We start from the raw sequence: 12,606 nt of genomic DNA on the forward strand, positions 1-12,606 counted from the left end.
ATCCACAAAGGTGATCTGGACTGAGTGCCCAGTTCAGGGGTCACTTGGTCCAGCCCTGGCTTAATGGACATTTGAGGAAGGAGCTAATGGATTAGAGATCCATCTTGCTCTCTTTCTCCTTTTTAAATGAAATGAGAACAAATAAATTCACATTTTAGCAAAAAACTTTTAAAAATAATAATAATAATCAACTAGGAACAGATTTCAAATCTGCAGTTTGGCTCCTTTCCCAGGCTGCGTTAGGAGATAGCTGCAGGTGGAGCAGGTGCAGCAGGCGTTCATGTGGGGTACTGATACCACATTAGCATCTTAACCTGATGTATCACTGTGCTGGCCCAGAAGAAAAGTGTTAACGTTTCCTATGTCGTAATAATTATCAATATGTAGATGTTGGAAGCTCTTTTAATTCTTCAGTGTCAATGAGTTCATTCCCCAAATATCATATAAGGACCCTTTAGTAACAGAAAATGAGCAATAAACACTGTAGCTATGTTAAAGGAATGGAGTTTGTTTACTTGAGGTGTTAAATCTTGAAATGAAGCCTATGATATCTTACTTTATGTTATTTATCCTTAAATCTATTTTCCATTAAGATGTTAAAGTGATACAAAATCTACTTGTTTTTCCTCTGAATGTATATTCTTTTCAATTAAGAGGTGACAGAAAACAACTCAATTCATTGAGTAGTTTTATTGTGTCTCAGATTGGAAAGTGTTCTAAGGTGTTGACTTTGAAGCCTAGCATTGACAGAATGTGAATAAAAAGCCTCATCTCAACCTTCTATCAGGGAAAGAAATGAGGAGATAAACAGCTCGGTGTCCACGCAGCAGCCCTGCTGAGCCGCCAGGACAGCTGCTGGCCCCAGGGGTATGTGCCGAGCCTACTGGAGGCAGTACAAGCAGGGCACAAACCAGCTCTTCTGTGCCAGGGAGTTGTAGAGGTGCATCTGCCGTACGCTTTCATCTTACTTGGTATTCTCAGTTCCTCTGTTTGGTGTCTCAAAAGAGCCAGGGTCCTGATTTAATAATTATCCTTATCCTAAGAAGAGCTTTTCTATGGTACCGCTGCATACTCAGTGGTGCCTCTTTGGTGCCCAGGCAAGCTGATGGGAGGATAGCAGCCCTCTGGCACAGGAGGCCAGGCTAGAGAAAGCTGGTGCCAGGCAGGTTCTCTCTCTGCTAGGAGACTGTGCTTTCTTACCTGGGCATTGCTGACTGCCACTCTTCCCGTCCTAACAGCAAAGGCAGAGCAAGGAAGTTACAGTGGACCAGGACACTGCCAGACTGTGACAGGAGGCTGAGCCAATCTGGGGACCATCCCTGGATGTGGGAGCCACCACCAGCGCCTGTGACATTTCCTGGGCATGCATTGGGATTACAGAGAAAGACCAACTGACCGTGTCTGGGACATTAAGGCAGACACCCCCATCCTGTTCCTGCAAACCCTTGCTCTCAGACAGCCCTGCTACAGTGGCCATGGCTAAGACTGTGCCCACTGTGCGAAGACGGCCAGTCGGATCTTTATCAGCAGGAGAGAAGGGGCTCTCCGGTGTGGGTGTGTACTGGGCCTGAGTGCTGATCCCACCATAGTCAAGTTCGGGAAGCTAAGCACTAGCAACTTGCTTTTCATTTTCACCTCATATTCCCATGTGGCAGCACTACTCAGATTCTTTCAAAAACCAGTCACTCTGTCTTCCCGCACCTCAGTGTTGTCATCTGCCAGGTGAAGGCTAATAGCCTTCTTTGTTCATGAGCTATACCGTGAAGCTTTAGGAGATTGGTGGGAGAAGACCTTGGAACAGCACCTGACCGATTCGCTACAGTGCCCAGTGCACACATGCACTTGGGTCTGCTCTCCGCCATTACAATTTCAAGATGTATTTGAAGAGTGGGGAAAAAAGCTGCTTCGTAGTTGACCTTTGCCAAATCCATTTTTGCTCAACAGTATCGAGTTATTTGGTGTGTTTTTTTTATCAGGGTCCACAGTGTGAAAGCAGAAACTCCTTTCTTTCATCACCCAAGTGTTAGGTGGAAGTGTAGAGAATTGGTAAATTGGAGAAGTTGACAGAGCGATGGAAGAGGCTTTGCAAGCCAGAGGTGCAGGGGAGGGCGTGCCGAATGAGAAGAAGCAACATATTGTAAATCGTGTCCTGGTGTCTTTCGGGAGGTGTACTTACTGGAAGGGTGCTGGGGCTGGTAGTCTGTCCTAGCTGTGTCTGTTAAACTCAGCTGTCACCTCCAGCTCTCCTAGAGGTAACTAGAAGCACCTGGAATGTCAGCCACTTCAAGAGTTCTTCCTTTCCAGTAAGTTCTCTTCTAGCGGCATACAATAGCCTCGTTTGCCTTTGTCTGATAAAATAAGCATAGTGTTGCTCTGCCAGGAGGGTGTAATAAGAAACTGTCAAAACACCTGTGTCCCACCTAATCCAGTGCTCAGTCCTTCTAGAAATCCCACCTTGTGAGAAGTGCTTGAAGAAGGTGACTTCTCAGATCCCATCCCATTCTAAAATGTGTGATTGGAAAACTTGGATTTTAGGGAACAGCCACCTAGCCTAGTAAAAACATGGAACGTTAGACCTGAAATGAAAGGTCACCAGATTAAAAAAAAAAAAATACAAATCTTGATGATTAACATAAGAAGTAAAAAAAAAGGGGGGGGGACTTGTGGTGCCCAGGTCCATAGAAGGTTGTCACCCTGAGCGTGGCCACCAGGAGTTCCCGCATCTCTGCACGGACATTCGGACATTCGGAAGCAACTGCCACTGTGCCCTTTGAGATGTAGATTGGATAGAAGGAACAACTTCCTGACAGCACACAGTGTTCCACACTGATCAGAGGACTTGGGCAGTGTTGAAGTCTTCTCTAGAGATGCTGGAAAGCAGAATGGGCTTCCATCCATCTGACCTGCTCGAAGCAGTTCTGTCCAGGAACCGGAATGGACACTGGCCTCAGTGTCCTTGGCAGCATCGTGCGCTCTGAAGAGCTTGAGGAGGCTTAGTTCATGATAATTAAACGTCACTCGAGCCTTCTCATTGGCCACAGGTGGGATTATCTATTTTTTCCAGTGGTGGTAATATCTGCCTAAATTATTTCTTGAATCTTACATTTGGTTTCCTTAAACAGATAAGCCCTAAATGTCTGCTAAAAATTTCCCCTATTGGTTGCTCAGAGTTTTTTTTTTTTTAATTTCCCCCTTGAAGGTAATTAATTCGTAACTTATTGCATTCTTTAGAATACGCTTTTTTCTGACAAGCCTTTCCCTTGCCTGCCAAATGAAGCTGCCAGTCAGAGGGATGTCTTTATCTTCTCTTTGCCAGCCTGCCAAGCAGCCATAAAATGCGTGGCCCTGTAAGTGTGAATGTCAAAAGACCATGAAGAGCTAAGCCTAGCCCACCTTCCTTCACTGCCCTGTCTGCTCTTGGAAGCTGTTCCTAGGCCACAGGTGCCAGGTGTGGCTCAGTGCTGCCCCTCCCTTGGTGCTGTTGGTGACTATTTGATGGGATAAGCACAAGAATGTAGGTGACTGTAGGTCTGTGCTGTCACCTCCTTCTCAGGATCCCATCCTCACTTCCTGTAGTTGGCCCACCTCCCACATACAAACCGACACTGATGTAAGGGTGCCCACCGTGTTCGCCCTCCTTGCTGTCTGCAAAAGCACAGTCCAGGGCGAGGCCTTCACTGAAGGCACGGCCGAGTCTCTCAGGCACTGCTCCAGTTGCAGCTGCTCGGCTGGAGTCACCCGTGTCGTTCCCGCTGGAAGCCCCACAGCCCAGGTGTCTGTTCCTGCTTGGCCCTGCGGACCATGCACCTGTAAGGGCTTCAGTCTGTGCTCCTTGCTTTTCTTGGTTGCTTGGAGTGTGTGTTGTCCAGAGCACGTGGATGGGCACTTTGCACATCTGTTCCTTGTGAGGACATTGATGATGGCAGAATTTTACCCACTTGGAGGAATCTTTTCTTTTTAACCTCTGTTAAAATTAACAAAATAGAGGCCTGGTGTGGTAGCCTCGTAGTTAGAGTCCACTCCTTGCATGCACAGGGATTCGTATCCAGCTGCTCCACTTCCCATCCAGCTCCCTTCTTGTGGTTTGGGAAAGCAGTCGACAATGGCCCAAAGCCTTGGGAACCTGTGCCTGCACAGGAGACCTAGAAGAAGCTCCTGGCCCCTGGCTTCAGATTGGCTCAAGCTCAGGCCATTTCAGCCATTTGGGGAGTGAACCAGTGGATGGAAGATCTTTCTCTCTGCCTCTTCTCTCTGTAAATCTGACTTTCCAATAAAAATGAAAACAAAATTAAGAAAATATTTCATTTTGTTAGGGTTTTTTGTTTCTTTTTTTTCCCAATAAAACGTAGTGATGAAACCTGCAAATAAATGTAAAAATGAGATAAAACATTCTCTTTAATCTTGGCCAGCCTCTAATGTGGGTGTCTTGCTTTTGGGGTTCCAGTTTCAAACTTTGTCTTTAGAAGCATATTCCCAAGACTCCAGAAAGATGCAGGCCAATCAGAGAGCCCTTTTAAGAGCATGAGGCTCCTGTTAACACCGACCAGACCATCTTGGAAACTCTTGCTTCTTCTTCTCTTTAGAACTGGGCTAGTTATATTTCCTTGAACATGGCCTGTGTCTTCATCCTGCCCCATCAGTTCTTTGTCTTTCCTAAGGAAAGGCGGGGGAGGGTGTTTCACAGTTCACTGCTCTCTCTCCTGCTAGGAATAATTGCTTGATTTCTATTATTGTTCATAGCACTTCCTGAACTAGATTCATTTCTTTCAGTTTCATTTGTCTTTTCAAGACAGCAATTTCTTTGACTAAAATTATAACAAGACGTGATAATCAGGTGCATGTGAAGTGGGGCCAAATTCCTTTTTTATCTTGAAGACTGCAGTTTTGGAAAATGTCCTTCAGAGTCTGTCGTGTGAGACCTACGCCCCTGGGACTACCCCAGCACAGAGCACTCACAGGTTCGCCAAGAGCCTCCCACAGCTACATCGCTAATGCCAGAGTGAGGGTTAAGCTCAGTTCACATGGCACCTACACAGATCCCGGGAAATTCAGGGAATCTGAACAAGAGACAGCGGCAGTGTTTCCAGTGCAGCACAGGCAGACACACCTCTGAGCCTGGGATGGTCAGGAGCTCCCCAAGTATTCCAAACCGTTCCGGACAGTGAGCTTCCAATTGTCATAGCTGTAACATAGCCTCAGGATGACCCCACAGAATTTCAGTTTTTTAGCCAAACTGGATATTGATTTTAACTAAAACATTTTCCCAATGAATTCATTCAACTAATGTAGGAAGTAGAAATGGCCAGTGCTGGTCACTGCATTGCTTGGGATTTTGTTTCTCCTGACTGGAACCATTTTCCTTCTGGTATGCCTGAATGTTCTGCTGGTTTCTCACAATAAGCAGCTATAGTGTTTAATTTCAGCATATTTGTGAGCCAGAACTACGGATAGTTGCCTTACAAATTTAACAAAAATATCACAGTCTGAAGTTTATGTTTCTGGGTAACCTGTTTGGCTTGGGGATGCTGGTTTTGGACTGCATGGTTCAGGCCTTTCTGGGGGTAGACGGTCACTAAGCAGCGTACTAAGGTAATTGGGTTATGTGATAGCTTCCTTTTGCCTGGGCAGCTCTGGACAAGCAGGAGTAACAAACATATTAAGGGTGTCTGTTGAATCCAGATTGTACACCAAGCATTTTCCAGAATGCCGTGAATGTATTGTCTCATTTAACTTTCACAAAGCTCTTGGAAGTCCATATAATTATTATCATCATCATCTTCCCTACATTATATATGCATGGGAACTCTGAGCTAAGTAAGCTAAGTACATTGACTCACTTGACCTTGGGTTCCAACAGTAAAGTATGGATCTCAGATGCAAACCCACACATTTGAATCAAGTCAGCGCCTTCTGCCCAACGCTGTACATGTTGCCAATCTCCTGTTTTTCTGTGAGTGTTGAAGAGCAGGCCTTGTTTTGAGTCCCACAGTGTCTTGAAGAGCTAATGGCAGAAAAGAATGGATTGCCAGAGGCACTAAGGATTGTGCTTTGGGTCTCATCCACGCCATCTCCCTTCTCTTCCCTGTTACAGTCACTCAAATACAAGGCATGAAAAAGTCTTGCTGAAATTTATAGAATGTGTGGGCCAAATCACACAGAAAAACTGTTATTTCTTCCACTGAGACCCATGGTTCACAATAGCAAATGGGAGCAAACCCTGTTGGCATTGTCTCAGTTCAAAGGCACCATTTCCCCATTCCTTTCAAATGGAGGAGAGTGGAAATTGACTAGTATACTAAGAGTGTGCTTGTTTGTAGTTGAACGTAGAGAGAGAAATATTAGGCTAATACACTTAATATCCAGTGTTTTCTGTAATTATTACTATCATCAGACTTGTGTGTATATTTTTTATTAGTAAAGACCTTTTGGCAAAGACCTAGTCTAAAATATAACTTCCTTTTTATTATTCATGGTTAAATCAATGAGAGCTATTTGGCAAGGGTTCAAAACTCTCTGTAACTTGGTGTTAGTAATACTTGATTTATAAGTGCACCCAAACGTCCAGTGCCCGCATGTATGTATGCTTACTAATTGCAGCCGTATGCATTGAGACATTTTGTTATTGGTAGGAAATGAAGCATAAAACATGAAAAATGTGTACTTATTAAGGAGTTGAAGTTGCCGTATTTAACTCTTTCCAGAGCTGTTACCATGAGTCTCTGATGGTTTTCATTTCAGCTGAGCAAGTTTTCTGGACAATTATGATTATCAGTTCCTTACCATTCTAATTATTGTCCAATTCTTCCTCTATGGGCATACTTGCATCAATCCATGGCAGTTTTTTTTTACAGCTACATGTTTTTTTCTCTCTTTTGGGGGTAACATTTATTTATTTTACTTGCCAGAATTGCAGAGAGAAGCTATAGGAGACACACACAAGAGAAATGCTCCATCCTCAATTGGTCATGATGGTCAGAGCTTACCCGGCCAAAGCCAGGAGCCAGGAACGACTTCCAGGTCTCCTACATGGGCGTAGCCGCTTTCCTTTAGCCATCCTCTGCTGCTTTCCCAGGCCAAAAGGCAGGGAACTAGACCAGAGTGGAGGAGCAAGGACCCAAACTGGCACTCCTGTGAGATGTTGGTGCCATAGCTGGAGGACTAGCCTGCCACACCACTGCACTCACTGGCCCAGTGGCACGCTTTTTCTTTGAGGTCATACTGACCTCCCAACTAGTGTACAGGTCAGCTCCTGCCTGAGAGATTGAAGCCCTGAGAATGTCTGTGAGAAAACTTTGTTTCCAGATGTTTTGAACCTGATCTTTATACAAAGAATTTTTGCATCTAATATTCATACCATCACTTGCTCATCATTGGACACATTTGCATGCATACTTCTAATAGTTCTGTGAAATGCGATCCCTTAATCATGTCTGAAATGTTTTTTAGACCATCCATGGACACAAAGGACCCATCACGGCAGTGGCCTTTGCTCCTGATGGACGCTACCTTGCCACCTACTCCAACACTGACAGCCACATCTCCTTCTGGCAGGTAAGAGTAGATGCGATAGGATCTTGATGTGGATATTGCATAATGATGTGCTTTAGGTGGAAAGGCTGCTAGTTGAACCTGCCTTCCAACCTGCCGTCCTGCCTGCTTCCGACAAGCACCAATTCCTGCTGATAGTGTGCCAGGCGCCAGCATGCAAGGTGCTGAAAACACAGCTAGCTACCTGGTCAGAGGGCCCTCTGCTGTCACGGAGCTTTCAGTCTAATGCAGACACCAAGAAATTAGCAGTCAGTGCAGAGGGGAACCCAATAATGAAGTTTGGGGAAGGCCTTCCAATGGAAGTGACGTCTAAGCTGAGATAGACCTGACCCCGCGGACGGACGGGGGTTCAGAGCACAGGTGCAGTGATCCAGCCATCAGCAGGGGCAGCATCTGCCCAAGATGAACTGGATATGAGAAGCCTTGTTCAGGCCTGCAGTGTCTACAAGGCTTTCCAGCCAGGTCCCTGGGTCTGTCGCGGTGGCATGCAGAGGAAAATGACAATTAGATATTCTTGCTATATTCCTTTCACATCATCATCATCTCTCTCTCTCTCTCTCTTTCTCTCTCCACTCTGATTTTCCCACATAATGTTCTGAATTCTCAAACCTTTCACTTTTAAACGCCTGCATTATCTTTGGCTGTCAGTCTATGTCGATGTCTGTTTAATTCTGATTAAAACAAATATTACTTTCGAACAACCAATATCTGCCATAGAATTTATTTTATCTTCAACACTTTGTTTCCATTCATTATTCTCTTCAGTTGCTGGATCTTTTAGTCCTGATAAGCATAGAAAACCAAGTATTGCCAATCCTCCCAACAAAGTTCAAAATTGTAAATTTTGTTATTACCTTTATTTTCCTGTGCTGCAAATGTGTTTTATGAGGTTCAGTTTATTACTTTGAAAAGTAAAAATAAAAGTTTAAGCAGAGCTTCAGCACAACTTGATGATAGCTTTAAAAAAATCAATAGCTAATAAAATGTAAAACGGATACCATAAATTGCTTAATTAACAACATGCTATTAAAGCATGACAACTTCCAAATCTGTCAGACTTTTTCTGCTTTCATTTAATCTCGGTTTTCCAGTTTCTTTTCTCATTATCCTTTCTTCCAGAATGAATCCCCAGCATCTTAATGAGCTCATCTTAAACTCCCTCCCAGTGTGTAACTTCATGACTAGTCTTTTCTAGGGAAATTGAACTGTGAGTCTAATGGGGTACCCCTCCGCACACTGTGGGAGACCGTGGGTCCTTACCACCTGCTGCCACTCGTATCTCACACAGCAATCCCTGCAGTGCCAACTGCACTCGGACACAAGCTTGTTCCCTCTTCTCGTGGACCCATAGAGGACCCAGTCGCTGTGCCTTGGGGATCTGCAGCTAGGGGACACATGGGCGTCAGTGCCTCGGAGCGGCTTGCCCCTTCTCCCTGCCTCCTTCTCTTCCATGGAAGAATTGAACTCTCTGCCTCTCTTTTTCTCTCCCTCTCTCTGTCACTGAGTCTTTTTTTTTTTTTTTTTTTTTTTTGGTATAAAAGAACTCAGAGCTGAAAATTTGCCCAGAATTTTTCTGGATTTTTTTACATGAAATTTTCTAAATAGTGCATTTATTTCCTCTCCCCTTGCCTGGCTCTGTGTGGCTCTCTATGGAGACAAGCATCCCTCCGTGGAATCCTGCTGTCAGGCATCCCTCCATGGGATACTGCTGTCTCTGCTCACGGATGGCGTTGTACTTAGAGGTCACGGCCACCATCAGATGGTGTCTTTCTAGCTGTGCATGATGAGATCCCGGCACAGTACCTTCGTCTTTAGCTCATCCACCCCAAGGACTGCCTTGTATCTTCTGGTGCCAGCAGACCAGAGCAGCTCAGACAGCAGCCTGTCTCACTTGACCATAAAACCACTGTTAGAATTTACAACGCACCCATTTCTTGGCTGCTCAAATTATACCCAGTTCAGTCTTGAAATTTAGAAAGAAGGCACAGAAACAGGTCATTTCAGATTATCAAGAAGATACAATGAAACCACTTCCAGAAGTGTTTTATCTGTTCAAAGAGTGTGCAGAAAGCAGTATTGGGTCTACTGCTGTTTTCCCCAATGGGCTTTGCTGATTTATTTAGATACATGTTATTTAGTTCTAATGATGTATGAGAATACTTTTATATTATTCCGGTAAGTGTGCTGTAATATATCTTGAAAACTTAATGAAGTCTTATTAATACAGAGTCTGGCTAAAGCTATCAGCTATTAAAATCTTTGCTGAGAAATGAGCGCTAATGAGAGCTGTTGGGTGGATAATTATTCAAGTAAGAGTAAAAGTACTGCAGCATCAGTTACGTTGAGGATAGCATGAAGAATTTCCTCCTTTGACGTATTATATCAGCATGGGTTTCTATAGGTTCAAAACCCGGTCTCCAACAAAACTGGTTTTGTGAATCTGTATCTTTGAAGAGAAGAGAAAAATCAAACTGCATTTTAGTTCATTTGCATGCCCAGTATTGGATCATATAATTTGGCAATCTGTCTAGTCCTGTGGTGCTCTCAGACTCTTACTGTTAAAGGCTTTCACTTTGGTGCACCCATTGTTATTTGGGCAAGGTGAAAGCTTGGTTGTGAAAGACATTCATGATTGTCTCCTATGAAATTTATCGCCACCATCTGTGAAATAAATAAGTATCCTCTCTCAGAAATGCTATTGATAAGTTAGATACATTGTAGTTTTATTTATTTTGGCGTATGAGAGAATACTACTCAGTCTTTTTTGTTGTTAAATTTTTATTTTGAATTTTTGAATTTATGGCACAATTTTGTAGAGACTGGGATTCTCCTCCTAATCCCTACCCCCCGACAGAATTTCCCACGTTGCTACAGTAGTATAGTCCTTCATAAGGAGTCATGATTCCATCAGTCTGTTATTGAAGTGTACCCTGTCATTGCTGGTACAATGTCAGACAGTCCAGCATCCCATTGTCTACACATGTCCCACAGTTCCATTGGGACTCCATGTTTGATTTGGAAGCAGGGATGCAGATTGCACTGTATCCCCACATCTGGATATGGTAGTCTCTATTACTCCATCACTATAAATTCCCATAAATGAGAAGTCATGAACTAAGGTCAACAACTGATATGAATCAGAACAACAGCAAAGTTATAACACCATGAAAAAAAAGTGCCATTGAGTAACCAATGCATGGATGACCAAAAGAAAACACAAAAGTCTCTTGGGTAAAATGATGCAACTGTGTAATCTATGAGCCAGCGATGAATTCGACAAGAGAAAAGAAAATATTTGGAAGAAATGAAACTGAAATCAAAAACATCAAAACACATGGGATGCAGCCACAAAAAAACAGTATGGTACGGGTTATTGAAGTTACACTTTGCATGATGGTCTCCTTATATTAGAGAGAACATATGGTGTTTGTTCTTTTGGAATTGACTTATTTCACTGAGCAAAATGGTCTCTAGTTAGGACCATCTAATTGCAAATGGTATAATTTCATTCTTCTTAATAGCTGAGTAATATTCCATGGAGTAGATCAAGGCCCTAAATCTACACCCAGAAATCATCAAACCCCTAAAGGAAAACATGGGAAGCACTCTCCAAGATATAGGAACAGGGAAAGACTTACTAGAAAATACCAAAAGCACAGGCCGTCAAAGCCCAAGGGAACAAATGGGATTATATTAAACTCAAAAGCTTCTGTACAGCAAAGGGAACAGTTAACAAAGTGAAGAGGCAACCAACAGAATGGGAGAAAATTCTTGCATTGCACACTACACAAGTGATAGGGGACTAATATCCAGGATATATAAAGAGCTTCAGAAACCCTGGGACAGTAAAAGCAACAACAACAAAAAAAACTGTGAAAAATGGGCAAAGCAAATGAACAGGCATTTTTCAAAAGAACAGATTCAAATGGCTAACAGACATATGAAAAGATGCTCAGGCTCCCTAGCCATCAGAGAGACAAATGAAAACCACTTTGAGGTACCACCTAACTCCAGTGAGACTGACCTACATTCAGAACTCAACTAACAACACCTGCTGGCGTGGATGTGGGGAGAAAGGCACCCTCCTTCACTGTTGGTGGGAGTGTAGGCTAGTACAACCACTGTGGAAATCAGTATGGAGAGTGCCTGGAGAATTGCAAGTAAACCTGCCATATGACCCAGCTATCCCACTCCTAGGAATATACCCAAAAGAAATGAAATCTGCATATGAGAAGGGGATCTGCAATCCCATATTTACAGCAGCACGATCCACAAGAGCAAAGACATGGGAACGATCCAGATGTGCATCAAAGAAGAGTGATTAAAGAAACTGTGGTACATCTACTCAATGGAATATTACTTAGTCTTTTTAAAAGAATTATATAGATCTGAAATTATTAATGTGAAAATATTGCCCCCAACATTTTCTTCAATGAAAACTCAGATTGTTATGATATCATTTAATAATAGACCTATTTATGTGAGAAAAAAAAAAGAACCTTAAAACTACTTCTCTTCATACAGATGTATACACAGGTCTGGATGTTTGTGGCTTTTCAAAAATATTTATTTATTTATATGTATGTATGTTTATTATTTGAAAGGCAGTTCAGAGAGAGGAGGAGACACAGAGTAATCTTCACCCACTGGTTCACTCCTCAAACGGCCAGAATGGCCCGATATAGACCATCCATAAGCCAAGGACCTGGAACTTCCTCTGTGTCTCACAGAAGAAGTGCAGGGGTCCAAGGACTTGGGCTACCCTCTGCTGCTCTCCCAGGAGCATTAGCAGGGAGTGCAGCAGGAAGTGGAGCCACCAGGACTCAAACCAGTGCCCATATAGGATGCTGGCATCACAGGCAGAGCCTTTAACTCACTATGCTATGGTGCCAGGCTCCATGAATGTTTGGTTTTTTTAACCAACATCACAGATTGTCTCTGGGAAATAAGATGCTAAGAGTTTTCTGCTTTTTCATTTTTATGTTTCTCTTTATTTTTTTAATTCTCTCCCCACCCCCCATGCATGATTATTGTCTTTTGGATCAAGAAGAAAAACAA

General features: G+C 43.3%; 1 protein-coding gene across 2 annotated transcripts in view; it reads left to right on the forward strand.

Annotated features, from left to right (window-relative positions):
- The window catches only part of WDR7 (WD repeat domain 7), a 266,103-nt gene that overhangs the window by 248,884 nt on the left and 4,613 nt on the right, over positions 1 to 12,606 (forward strand). For both annotated transcript variants that reach the window (XM_040985029.1, XM_040985030.1), the window contains one exon: positions 7,447 to 7,551. In XM_040985029.1, the coding sequence (XP_040840963.1) occupies positions 7,447 to 7,551 (105 nt within the window). The remainder of the gene's footprint in view (positions 1 to 7,446; positions 7,552 to 12,606) is intronic.

Source organism: Ochotona curzoniae, unplaced genomic scaffold (genome assembly GCF_017591425.1).
Source record: "Ochotona curzoniae isolate NIBS_2020 unplaced genomic scaffold, NIBS_Ocur_1.0 contig_43, whole genome shotgun sequence".
NCBI classification, from domain to species: domain Eukaryota; kingdom Metazoa; phylum Chordata; class Mammalia; order Lagomorpha; family Ochotonidae; genus Ochotona; species Ochotona curzoniae.